At 43.5% G+C, this 14,283-nt stretch overlaps 2 protein-coding genes across 2 annotated transcripts in view; both read left to right on the plus strand.

Moving 5' to 3' along the window:
* The window catches only part of T265_02020 (hypothetical protein), a gene marked incomplete at both ends in the record, with an annotated part of 31,402 nt that extends 24,188 nt beyond the window's left edge, over positions 1-7,214 (plus strand). Inside the window, 2 exons of the mRNA XM_009166168.1 lie at positions 4,790-4,972; positions 7,083-7,214. Coding sequence (XP_009164432.1) covers positions 4,790-4,972; positions 7,083-7,214 — 315 coding nt within the window. The remainder of the gene's footprint in view (positions 1-4,789; positions 4,973-7,082) is intronic.
* A 2,699-nt stretch (positions 7,215-9,913) lies between these two features.
* Positions 9,914-14,283, plus strand: part of T265_12909 (hypothetical protein) — a gene marked incomplete at both ends in the record, with an annotated part of 14,152 nt that continues 9,782 nt past the window's right edge. Inside the window, one exon of the mRNA XM_009166217.1 lies at positions 9,914-10,012. Coding sequence (XP_009164481.1) covers positions 9,915-10,012 — 98 coding nt within the window. The remainder of the gene's footprint in view (positions 10,013-14,283) is intronic.

A 14,283-nucleotide genomic window follows, 5' to 3' on the forward strand; every position in this document is an offset into this window, starting at 1 on the left:
CGTCACCGAACAGGTTTTGTCGAATAAATTAACTCACCCTGTCCTAGTAATGGAAGAAGCGCTCGTGGTGGATGACGTCACAGGTTAATACAAACGCCAGTTCACTGTGTACCGGTGTCACACCTGTTTTACCCCACGGATTGCCTGGTATTGGGTGTATGGGGCAGGTTTTTTTGCAACACCTATGTTTCAGTAGCCTTGGAATACTCTTTAAAAGCTCTGATAATTTGTCTTCGTTAAGGGTCAGGGAGACGCACACCAAGTGCTTCTTGTGCATACCGTAAATGGGCTTTTCCTCTCCGGGTTCTTCAAGGGTCACTCTGATCACCAGAAGCTTCTCATACGATTAATTTGGCTACTGTTTTTTGTGTAGGGTCACTGGCATTACCGGAGAAAAGTTCAAAAACCTTCAACATTTGAGATGGCGGTAAGTTAGCTCCGCTGTTGAGCCCGAAGCCTAATGCCATCTGATAATCATGGGGGTTTCCGTGAGGTCGTAAAAACAGGGAGTTCACTCAAGTTGCGTTTTTCAGTAAGGTCTGTAGTAGTCTTAAAAAATGAATTCAGTTGAGCTGTGATGCCAAAACTGGTATGGTATAAACGATGAGTGTCTTCTCGCTTGGTTTTTCATAGTGAATTCAGTGTAAACCAAGAAACAGGCCAATTGTGACTTAGCAGAACGGAATGAAGAGTTTTGAGGAAGGTCCAGGTGCTCTCGGTTCGATTTATCCCCAAGATAAATGCTACTCGCACCTATTTCCGTTTGGCTGAAAGATATTTTTGCGAGCAAGTTTCAGTTGTCTTGCCGTCGCTATTGGTCCGTACTCTCTGAGTAGGTTTTGGATACTTATGTGTCCTGTAGGTTTGTATTAAGCGAACCCCATACCTTTCTACCGCTTACAATCTTTGTTGTATAGTAGTATAGTACAGTATAGTTAGTAAATTAGTTAGTATAGTAAGGCGGTATTATAGTCATATGGCTGTCAGGCACCTACACTCCACACTAAGGTTGCTATTGTTGAAGAAAATTAAGATGAACATGGCCCTCGTGAAATCCCTCCAAGCAAATCTCCTATCCAAAGAAACGAAGTCGTGAATTCAAATTGTCTCCTTGGTGGTAAGCACTCTTTAAGTTTAACGTAGTTGACACTGCGACATTTGCATTTCCATTCCCCACCAAGTGAACATAAATCTATTCGCTTTATGTTTCCTCCCACCCGCATTCTGGGTTCCATGTGTGCTCTGATGTACGGAGTCTTCTACCTGTTGCAATTTTGGGGTTTTGCGGGACAAGTATTTTTTTGTTCATAGCCACACCACTCTCGTTTGAACAGCCGTGTTCCTGTTCTGGCGTAATTATTCCGGTGAGTCCACACCAAAGGGAAGCACTGGACTCGAGCTTCGCTCTTATTAAAGCTCATCAGCAGTGCATATCCAATGGCCGTGCCGGGATTTGAACCCCGGACATCTGACATGCGAGGCGAGCGTGTAACCACTACTCCACCAACGCACGTTGGACGCATCTGAATTATCACGTCTGAACAGGCGAACGTGTTCACACTTGAGCGATGTGATTGGTGTGCCGGCTTATTGAACGATGACCCAGTCCTGTTTTTCCTCATGCATCCCTAAGTAATCTTCTGATTCTCAGACCCTCGAGTGGCTTGGGTTATTGCGGGCCCAGTCGTCTTGTTTGCACTTTATAGCGCTCCTTCTTCGTATTTCATCGTGTTTGTTAGGTGGCTCACGTGTGATTCTGCTTGAGCGACATTCAAGTCCTGTTGATGGCTTCCACAGTAACTGAAGAAATTGGACGTTCGCCACCTTGTCGAGTCGAGTATAGCACCGTTTGTACCCCACATTACCTTTCATTACCTTTATGGGATAAACTGTCAGTTCCTTCTGTACTATTCCCTTTTAGCCTGCAGCTTACGTCTTAGAGACAATGGACATTATGTATTCGGTTTCGGCTTGTTAGCCCACAAATTTTGTGATACGTTTTACTATCCAGTAGTTCGTCGCACACCTTCAACAAGCCACGTGGTTTGTGCAATCCATGGAGCTGATCGATTGTGACAATCAAGAAACTGTTTTCTCCGTAGCCTAGAATTTCGGGGATTTTTTAGTGACAAATAGGAATTGACAAGGAAGATGGTAGGAAATGAAGTTTGTGGAAACACTGCTTATTCTAAACCCCAAGGGAATCGCGGATACTAATTAAAAACGCGACATCCTTTGGTACACATTGTGTTAAGCGAGTACAATAATTCTCTTAGAATGAAAGGAACCCAAGCTAGTAAACAGTTTATACAAGGTCGAGTTGTGGTTACGGTTCGCACTAAGGTTTGTTTTCCCCCATATATGGCCCACGTGGGCCACTATGCAATACCGGGAAAGTTTTAGTGTACGGCGTCGCAACCATATGGAAAAATAGCTGCGCCAAACGGTTTTCGCGCATTTGAACATTAGGAGGCTGTTAAACAAGATATTCTAGAGCAGTACAGTGAGATTTAGGGACCTTAGCGATCAGAATTAGAACTTGAACCTATTTGGCCCTAACTGTAATACTGCAATAACATTCCTTAGGTGTGTAAATTCCCATTGGTTTGTTTTGATGAAACTTGCCGGATCGTTGCGGGGAAGATGGCTCAGTGGTTAGAGCGCTAAAGGTCCGTGGTTCGAACCTGACCTCTGCCTCTCGACTTCCCCTGTCTAGGCTTGGGCGAACTGGCAGTATCCCAAACCTCGTGCTTCCTTCCGGCGGCCTGGTAGCTAGGCACCCAAAGGATGCCATAGTTGGACGATTATCTTTTTTCTTCATCTGTAAAGTAAATAACGCGAGCTGCTCTTCTGATGTAGAGATCGATGGGTGAAAGTGCCGAAGCTGTATTCGTAATGAACCTATAAATGTCCACTTCGAATGTACTTCATTATTTTATAACGGTCTAATTTAGGACAGCCTATCGATTCCCTTCCGATTTTTCGGTGGGGGCATTTGCCTCTCCGAAACACTTGCCAAAGGACCATCTTAACAACACGTTTACGCAAAACTTAGTTGTTGTTTTACCTAACTACGATTTGAACGCGTTTATTTTAATCGGGCTAGAAATTAGCAACATGAAGCAGTAAGGTTAGAAACGCCATAGTTGAAACAATAGATTGACGTTTTCATCAGCGATACCAAGCCGGAGAAATACGGAATACCGATAAACTCAGCGCAGATGCCTCGGGTTCCTCTCTCCATGTCCAGAGTGCAACCGCTTGAGCACTTTACACTTTTCACTCTACAATTTATTTAGTAGCTTCTATTGTAACTTCTGAAACAGGTGAATACCCTCAACTGTTTTTACCACAACACCCCGCCTTAGAGATATTGTTCCAGAAAACTTCGTTTCCACTGATGATGGTCAATGGGACCTTTGCCTCTTCGGTTGTGGTTATGATAGGCACTACCTACACGCAAACAACGGCCAGTTTTGTTCGAAGTTCGGTGGATTATTGACAGGCCTGTCCCGAGAAAAAAATGGGCAATAATAGAGCTACTAGACTGGTCAGCCGAGAAATAGACAACCGCGTTAGCCAGTATGTTTCCGACAGAATTGCACAATCTTCTAATGGGTCAACACTACGCTCATGTGTCGGTTGTCAAGGTGGTCGTAACTGTTTTATCACCAGGCGATTGGTAGCCAGACTCGTTACTGGATAGAACTATGTAGTCAGTAGGCCTATGTGGATCTTGCCGGGATATACTCTCATAATGTTCACATGTTAAGGACAACTGCCTTTTCAACCGTATAGACAGGAGAGTGGTTTGTTTTACTTTCCTGGTCCTACTGTCCACCCGCGTGCATTTCGTTTGACTGACTTCAGACTGAGGACTACTGATAAAACCTCAGCACTTTCGGTTTTTCGCTAAATGTTACTTCGCATGTGCAAATAAATTAAATTCTGTATTCGAATGAATGTCTTCCCTGTGTACAACTTACTCGTGATTCATCCAATCACAATTTTGCAGCCTCGGTATCACCTAAACATGCTAACCATGTGTGAATGAGGTCTTTGGGCATTTTCTGCTACGTCGAAAATTTGTTTCGCCTTACTTACATGACCTTAAGTCCTGCAGCGAAACAATAGATTAGCGGAATAGAGAATCTTAAGCTATAACATTCAATCCGCCATTTTGATGAAATGTTGTGAGTTATACTAGGTATGCGAATGAATCGCTTCTTATTAATAGCAGTTTTAATACTTCTTAATTTCGCCATACCAGTTGGTTTGGTTGAGAGTCTAGTCACATGAAGAGCACACCTGAAGAGCGAGAAAGTGATCCGCTCTGTCATCACAGAGTGGTCCGTGATTGTATCAGTGCTTTCAACTGAAATCCAAAGACTTCTACAATAATCACTATTCTGAGCCACAGAAGGGCATCTCACAGACCCTAGACAAAGCACTGTTCATTGGCTCGCGTCCAGAGTGCCCCGTCTTCAGTGAAAAATATCGCTGGATGGCCACTGGACTTGCGGTCATGGTCCACTGTAGCGACTTATTGACGATAACCTCGCCTGGTGGCTTGTTTATTACCATGGCTACTTAACATAGTACTGCACTCCCATCTTGTCGCCACTTTATGCGGAACGAAATTCCTTTCCACTTATTGCTGTCCATTGCAATCCACCCTTGCATCCTCTGGATATATGCAATTTCGTCTCGCATTCACAAACCTTTCAGTAGTGGACCAGCTTCTTGGCCTTCGACTCACTTAAATTTCACCACTCACCCATTGTTTCAGGATCCGACCGCAAAAATTGGAAAAGATTGTCGTATCGGTCCGAACGTGACTATAGGTGCTCATGTGATCATTGAGGATGGCGTGCGCATAAGCAACTCAGCAATCTTCTCCAGGTCTGTCATCCGTTCTCATGCGTGGCTGAATAACTGCATCGTCGGATGGCGCTCCACCGTTGGACGATGGGTACGTTCCGGATGGCGTGATTTCTGTTTCATTCAATCAGCTTTTCAGGCAATCTGTGATTGGTTTGCGCTCCAACCGTAGTGGATGTCTTCCTTTCCTTGACAACTGGAGGTTGCTTCGGGAGTTAGTTCACTTTGCGAACACACTAGCATTGGGTGTTGTTTCTTTCAGTAATTCTTGAGTAAATGTGGGATTAAATAAGCAATAACTAACACTGAAGATCATGGTGGTCCAGAATATTACGGCGCGTTGGAATCTATCGATCCAACGCAGTTGCCGCTTAGTCTCCAATGATTTGTATACACCGCGTTAGCAAACAATTCTGTAGGCGAATCGATTAGCAGTGAAAAGTCAGCAGAACATACAACCAATGATAGTGCAACTCGGTTGAAACCGAAAAGAGACAGTCGGACAACAGGGCGTCCTGGAAACAAATAACTAGTAAGTATCAAATAATGTACAAACATACGAACCCTGTGACTGGATAATATACAAGGATTAAGGCCACGGAAAACAATCAGTACGTTTGAAAGGTGCGTTCGAATCAACAAAAGACAGAACTTATCCACAGTAACAAGCATCGGGTATATTCAGCACACATGTATACATACAGTCTTCAACCGACGATGTGTGAAGCGGTAGGCGCGGCAGAATTAGATCAAAACGCTCGTTTAGGCCCGTTCAGAACAAGAACCAGCAAACTCCATCAATCAACACAAGTCAACTAGCACATCATTAGCAACTAAAAAGTGCTGCCCTGGTCGCACTTTCGACCCCAGGTCTGACCTTATCGCAGGACAGACAAATGGAGGTGGTCGGAAAAGGTCGGTAACTGTATGCGATGGCGGAACGGTGACATAATCTCAGTATCCGCAACTAGGTGGAAGGTAGACAAACGTTTAGAGGGGGCAGAAAAGTGGAAGAACAAGCGGCCCGAAAGCAATAGAAAGCTACGTTGAGCGGGAGTAAACCGTGCTGCTAGTGGGCTGTCGAGGTGGTCAAGCTGCTAGCAAAAGTAATTCAAATGAATGCAGCAACTCTGCAACATTTCCACCTACCAAAGCCGTAAACCAAACACCAGTGCCATTTCTTACGGTTGTTCATACGGGATTACCCCTTTATGCTTTCTGTACTGGCTGCCTACTCTTCAACTTTTCATGGATCGACTCTGAGACACGACGATGAGGATGAACAGGTCTGATTATATCCACACATTTGAGACGTAGTATGAAAGTTTTGGATGTGCTTTACATGTTCTTATGATCTGTCTTTATTTGAGAATTCCATTTTGAAGTTTCCAAGATGGATCGTAGGCGAAGCCAACCTATCCTTAGTAACTGAGAGGCCGGTTCCTTCTTGCTGAGAGGCGCGCTTTGTACAGAATCTGCAACAGAGATAAAACAATTGTATCTTGCCTTTCGGCTTTACAGTTGTACAGTGCGTTTGATAATTTTATACCAAAGTCTGAGATAGCCATGGGGAATGTAAAAAATAATAACAATTACAACAACTTTTAAGGTAGCTATGTTGTAAAATAGGCTGTGGTGGCCTCTCCGTTTGTTGAAACGGTTCTCATCCGGAGGTGTACAGTCGATCCATATCACTTAAACTGTGGGGAAAGTGCCCAGATGTACGTTGTGGACATGAAAATCATGGGGCAACAGGTACTTAGTGTGTTCCACTCAAACATTCTTTTTCGAATAAAACTCTACTCCTCGGTGGGGAACTTATGTATGTGTAATTCCTACGCAAGACGGAATCGAACCTGTGAGTTCTTGTTTGTTGGATGAGTGTTCTACTAGTTTAACTATCGTAAGAGTTGCCTAGTGATTATGCGCTAAGCCTAATTCGTTATGCTCACTAGGTTAAGAGATGGATGCTCAGAACGCCAAGTCTTGTATAGCAAACCAAATATTGCTGGGTCCCAGGCACCTAGGTTATAAAACAGTCAGTTCAACCACAGTGAGTGAGATTTTTTTGGTAAGGAAAGATAACCATCCAATGCCGTCAATTTTAATTTTGATCTGAAAAATCTCAACACACCTCCAACCCTACTTCTAAATTGGTTTGACACTTGATCTGTCATCTCATCTAAGTCCCTTGACTTTAGGTTCGCATTGAAAATATGACGGTGCTTGGAGAGAACGTACGCGTGAAAGACGAAATTTTCCTCAACGGAGCGTTGGTTTTGCCCCACAATGCTATCTCTCAGTCAGTGACAGAACCCCACATTATCATGTAAACCTTCCTTCACATACTCAAGTCCTAACAACTTACTGGATCAATCGGTAACTTCACGTGGCAATGCTCAGCATCAAACGTCTTCTGTTTCTGTTTTCCAATCGGTACAATCGGCCTCATGTTTCGCACTGTATCCCTTACGTTTTGAATGTTGATCCCACATCTGCTCCTTGTCGGAGCACGTCCTTGCATGCGTCTGGCGATTGTTGCAGTTGCCACCCACAAGCACCACATGTGGTTCCCCTTGATATTTTCATCTTCATCCTCCCGCCGTGCTAGTCGCTTTTCCCAGTTGGAAACTATTTTTCTAATCGTAGTGTTTCTTTTGATCTCTTCATTCACTCATTTGCGCTGTGTAGAGTTGCGGTGCATATGAGCCTGTGGTGTCTCATATCTCTGGAATTCAGCAGCGTCGGTTTGGGACATTGGGTTCTCTTCACTAACCCATATTAGTTCGTCTTCGCAGGTACGATTTTGACTGGATTTTATGGGCCTAGTATCTACTTTTAATGTCCGTAGATGACCTAGACAGCAGACTCGTGATCAGGAGTTCTCATATTGATGAGTAACAACTTAACGTTTTAACAAAATAACAAACTCGCAGCGAACACGCGTCGATTCAGTTGAACCGGTGAAGCTTTGCAGTGATCAGTGCGGCTTATCTCCTTTCTAAGAAATGAATATTCGTTGTGAACACTGTAATGGGTATTCGCTCTAATTGGGTCGGAATACCACGAGTAAAATTTTGAGCTTGGATGCAAAAACGAGATTGTGGACGAAAATATAGTAAGTGCGGACACATGAAATGCGATGGTGTTTTTGGTGAAAAACTATATCACGCCACATTTCCAGTGGGTTTGATGCCGTGTATGCAGGTCGCTGCTCCTCTATCCAATAAACGACTCATTGATCACACCATGTGCCCCTGCCAACGATTCCATGAGTTAACTTTGCTTTAGTGTTGAACAAGCAGAACATGGGGTTTTAGGGGAACTCGTGGGTTGCAACTGTTGGGTAAGCTTGAATAATGGCCGTTGGCCGTCGGAGAACTTTCAGGAACCTTGCGAATATTGCGTTGCGTCTTGAACCATTGTCTTTTTGTGCAGTCTTGTCTGCCAGTCACCCACTCTGTAGCGACGCTGTGTTCAGGTAGTACCACGCACTTAAACGTCATATTCCTACGTTCCTAATGAGGCGATTTGGTATAAAGCACTGAAAACTTGTAATTTTCGAAAATATGGGGCCTTATTTACTGATTTTCACCACATATACCTCCATTACATGCCCCACTTCCTATAGAAACCACCATGTTTGAAGCATTATCATGCAGCTTAGAATTCGACGATACAGCACCTCCACAATGTGCTTGTTGAGCCGTGGGTAAGTCACATTCGGTGCCGAACGTCAGATGATGCCAGGCCTAGTCTCGTGGCATCTGTTCGCATGCCAGAGGAACAAGTAGACTTTTTATCTTAGTTTTACATTAAGAAGTGTCAAGGCCTTTGAAAATTTGGCCTACGGACTGGACTGAAGTCACACATCTAATGGGACTTGAATAGCTCGTGTGACGTAATTCTAGAAACCTTGACGTGTTTATGGGTCAATCGGTCAGGACTCGTTGCTTGGTCGTCTAGCTATTACGATATTTGGGGAAATGAAAGTTACGTACAACCAAATCGAAATTGGTCTGGAGTTGCAGGGAGAATAAGGTGGACTATGCTGAAAGGGTTGAAAATAACTCTTGCAGCTTCGACGTTGACCAAAACGTGTGGCAGGGGAATTGCCGTGTGCCTCATCTCATGGGAACTCGATTCACATATTGTTGTATGTTCAGCTTGGGAGTGATCGGTACAAGTCCAAAACACTTGAATTTAGTCTGGATTTCAGTTCTAAATTATCGTTTTCAGAAGCGCTGCCCGATTTTTTTGGGAAGAGGGGTAGTTTATTGGTCAAATCTCGATTGGGACCCGAAACCGAGGTTCTAGGCGTGGAGCGCAGTAGGTACCTACACTCTTCTGGATGGTGTATCATCTTGTGAACACCTGCGAACACCATGGTAGGATGTCCCTCCCTCTAGAGTGGTCACCTCTAGTGAACGACAAATTAGGTCTCACCAGGGAAGATGGATATAATGAGTGGTAGGCAATAATTCTACCTATAGAGTTTAAAGACTGTTAACCATGCTTTATTCAGGTCAACTATTTTTTCTCAACACCTGAGCTCAACATCGGTTATAATCAGACGATCATCAGAACACCGCAGCAAACCAGATTGAAGTTTCATGTTTTCGCTGCAACGTCTAGGTTACAAAAGTAACTGATTTTAGGTTCGATACCTGTGTTTTATTGAGTTGATAGTGATCGGCAATCATCAGTGTGATATTTCCGTTCGCAAAATTTTCTTTGATTCATTTAGCGCTACTGGCTTGAAATGACATCCAGGGTCCCACCAAGTTGCTGCGTCGGGTGAACCCTGAAACTGACAACAGCCTAACGCCAGTACAACGCTAACATTCTTCTGTAACGATTAATCGTGGCTGTACCACCGAATCGACTCGCCCGGAGAATAACCGATGGTTTTCAAATAATGGCACTTAACAAAGTGACTGACATTAGCGAAATACACTCGTTTGCAAACAAATTTGGTTTTTTGAGAGACTCACCTGGACCCAGCTGAATCTCTCGTCTGTGATGTTTTCAGGCAACTGAATGTGCTGTACCAGGCCGCCTCATGTTTCAGTCGCTACGATAATCGAGACATCGCGATACACGTATATCCTTCTAATGCACTACTCATAAGGTTGCTCATGACGAATTTTCAGCAACAAAGTGATTAGGATATTTATCATAACACTTGGCTTGGTTATGGTGATCTCCCTCCGATGAGACTTCCGCGTAGGCTTACTGACTTACCAGTTGTTTTGCTACCCAGAGTCACCAGTGAGCATCCATAGTCAGCAGAATAATCAAGCTTGCTGTGCTCGCTCACCTCTAAAAGAGGAATGCAAGGTAAATAGATACACCTCCTGTCCACGCACTGGGCGACAATCAACCATGAAATGGTCGACGCAAATAAAGCACTTTCAAGGATGATCCACATTTTGGTTAGATGTCTGTGGAGGTAGATGAGTGTTCCGTAGGATTGTTGTAATGCACAGGACCGAGAAGTTACTGAGTACGAGTCAGGCACTTAAGACCGATTAATAGGCTTTCTTGTATCAGAATATTCAACAGCCGCCGACTGCAGTCACCCAGAATCTATGCGCTCTATTTGGTATACAGTGCTAGAGTTGTGTTAAACTGTGGTTGCAGTGTAAGTCCGAGAGTGATGCTTACGGCGAACAACTAGTCTGGACGACGAAACGGTATCTGCGAACATGCCTGTGGTCTCTTTACCTCATAAATATGATGAACTTAATAGACAACTCGGCTGTTTATTGTGAACACGTAATACTATACTCATTCTGAGCACCCGTTTATTTACAAAAAACATCATAGCGCTTCAAATGGCATAGATGAAATTTCGCTTGGCCTAACACTTCCGCTACATGGTGCTGCTCAGCTGTCCGACAAACTCCAATCGAACATTTGCGGTTAGTTTATCATAAGCATTTGTACTACAGATGATTTACAAAACATTTCCAGAACGTTTGTGCCTGACTTGTTATATATCACTTGTTATATCAAGTGTGAAATACGGAAACTAGCAATTAGTTAGAAAGTGTCAAGCCAGACGCTAATTGTTTGCCAGACCGTTCTGCCGTTAGCCAATAATTCCAACCCGAATTCTTACGGCCGTGTTGAATGCACTTTGATGACGCGCTTCGGCTAGAATCAACGCGAGCATGCAGCTACTCGCCAGGAGCGAGCTCGCACGCACTTTGCTGTGGTTTCATCAGCCTTCACGTTTTTCGAAGACCATCAGCAGGATATACTGATTATTTCTCATCTATAATAATCGTACGTAGGTTAAATTGGTCTATTTGATTGATTCATCTGACGTAGGACAGAATGTCCAAACCTAAATAAATGCCTATTTTAGTTCACCTACGTAGATTAATACTAGCAATGAAGTTACCACTACTAATACATGCTCAGGGTAAAAAACGCCGATAATTTCCATCCAGCTTCCGGTTGCTTGGAGCACGATTAAGACCTTGAAAATAACTACCAATTGGCTAGTTCTGTCGGTGCGTGTGTGTGTGTGTGTGTACACATTTGGTATGTGCTCAGCGGTTTTAGAAGAGAACGAATACCGTCCAATATGGGTTTAGCTTGCATGCAACCAAACTTCCAGTGTCTATCAACTTGAGAATCTCCCTCATGGGACCAGACTGACTCTTTATGGAGTTCGTCTTCGGGTTTGGACCTTTAATGTACTTTTGCATTAGGTGCTAACAGATTTTTCAGCTATTGGTCATTTAGAGGAGTGCTTTCTCCTAAAGGCTACGGTGCTTTCACAATCTCAAGCCGCTTTGTGGACGACAAATTCAGTGAACTGCTTCTGTTACGGAAAACACGTAATGACATTTTAACCGCCTCGTTTAATTGATTTGTGAAGTCTGCTATTACTTTGATATTTATGAGGAGTACCCGATTTTGATACTTAAAGTTTCATTCAAATTCAATTTATAATGGACGATGATGTATAGTAGACATTTGCAGCACATATAAAGAGATAGCTGTGGTATCCACCTAAAAGGGGTGGCTGTATGGCACCTAAATATGGTCTATCGCATAACGAAGGTAGCTTGATTTAGTGTTTTCATGATTGTATCTACACCGTGGCAACAAGACATACATGGTGTTGGATTTTGCCTTCCACAACAACACTAGTTCTGTGTTGGCTCCAAACAGCTGCTGTGAGTGGGCAGTGATATTCTGAATCGATTGTCGGAATAGATTTTGCCAAGCTTGCACAAGCGACCACACCGACACGACTCACGATGATGGCGTGGTCGTCTGATATGCGTTATCGTTGCTTAGCTGAAGAATGAGCGTCTTTGGGACGAATTTCGCGCGAAATGTTTGCGAACAGTTGCATCTTAATAATTGGAGTCATATTTGCGATAACATTCCTGACTTCTCATGAAAACATAGTGCTGATTGTTGTGCACATTTCGCTTCTATCAGAGTCTACAAAGCTACACTTCATAAAATGCTTACGTGAAATTTCCAACCGCGATCACAAATATCACACTGTTTTCTCTGGCGACTGGTTTTGTTTTACCAAATCAAACAATGTGCACATCCATCGAGGCGTATGCGAACTTCACGGTACATTCTGTCGCGACTTTTGGTATGATACAGTGTTCAATCTCTGTAGTAATGTTCAGGTTAAAGATACGGAATGAAATTCTGCTTGGGTTATTCTGGGTAACCCTGGTCACAATGGTTCAAACGTATTTCACTCGACACTGACATTAACAGAGTTTTGATGTGCGACAGTGGTTAGATGTACGGTGGACAATCTGCGACCAAGGTGTCTACAGTTTCACAGTGGTACTGAAAAAAACTGCGCAACTTTTTGGGTAAACGTATCGGTGATGATGGATCGAATGTCATTCACGGGAGGACTCTTGTTTTCGGGGATATCTAGTTTTAGCCGAAAATTCATAGATTGCATCTAGTATACGACAAACTCGTTATTTTTGGGTAGTTGTTGGGTCCAAAGAACTTGTCGGCCATATGGCGTTTTTGTGCCTGTTTTGTAGCACTAATTCTGGAGACCCTACAGCATAGTGCGAACATACTGGATCAGATTCTAAGACATATTAGAGTTTAGCAGCAGCGAATATCTATGGCTGTGCAAGAATTAAATCTCCGGTCGTCTGGAATGCTCGGTGAGCATGGCCAGAAATTCTACAAATCCCGAAACTACCCGGTCAGATAAAGTTGTCAAGCAAGGTCCAAATATCTGTTTCATGACTTGCCTGGAGAGTTTTAGTAGTCAGATCAGTCCACGGACATAACCAGCAAAGGTATTAGGTTCTTCTTTGAGAATTTGATCAAACAAACCATGTCAAGCGAGAAATATTAACCTTCGAAAACCCGGTAATTCGGATTTCTCGAGTGCGTGCTGGAGGAGTGATGGCTTCACATGGCAGAGGTCTGGTGCTTGAGTCAGGGCGCGCACCGCCAACGCTAGCTAACAGGAGGTCATCCCACACTTTTGGTATAGAGTAACCATGGGAATCACATAAAGGTGGGGAGAGGATAAACTAAACAGGAGTAGTGTGGCCTGANAATGTGCACATCCATCGAGGCGTATGCGAGGATAAACTAAACAGGAATAGTGTGGCCTGAATTCGTCACTGACAAGTCTGGATGATGTCATATTGAAGAACAAGACAGACTTATCGGATATATACATTCCCCATGCAAATCCGTTCTAATGCTTTGAACGCGATAGCAGTGTGTAATCGCTACGCTTGAACCTGAATCGATTGTGCATGATAGCCTCTCAAAGACATCAATTTGGTCCCTGCTAGTAGCAGCATATCTAGCTAAATCCAAACGTATCCGCAAAACACTAGAACTTATGGTCGTAATTCTGACAATGTTGGTTTTGCACACTCTTTTCCAACAGCGGAAAGCAAGAAACGTTGGTCTGGAATTAAAGTGTCAACTGTGATTGAAATAAGCCAGTAACCTCCAGGGAAAGTTCACGACCCCATACGTATACGTGTGTAGAAGAATTACGTTCCTTGAAATTCGGATGAAAAGTTTATGGTATTACTTCCCGATCAGTGTGAACGCAGTTAGTCGTTCTTCGGGTCATCCTAGTGCATACAAACTATCCTTGATCGCCATGTGACAGGGTAGTTGATGTCATTTTTAAGGAGACAGGGCATTTTATTGTAAAACACTTGTGTCTCAGTCTCAGCATACAATACACGCTGATACACTCCACATCTCTCTGTTCTGAAGCGTCAACTATTTCTACCCTTCTGTTTGTCCGATCCAGCTCTGGTTCCTTTAGATAACATGGATAGATATACAAACCCAACCGAATATATATATATATATGGTTGGGTTTTGCGCGACGCGAGTTTGTATATCTATCCATGT

Source organism: Opisthorchis viverrini (assembly GCF_000715545.1).
Source record: "Opisthorchis viverrini unplaced genomic scaffold opera_v5_23, whole genome shotgun sequence".
In the NCBI taxonomy this organism is placed as follows: Eukaryota; Metazoa; Platyhelminthes; class Trematoda; order Opisthorchiida; family Opisthorchiidae; genus Opisthorchis; species Opisthorchis viverrini.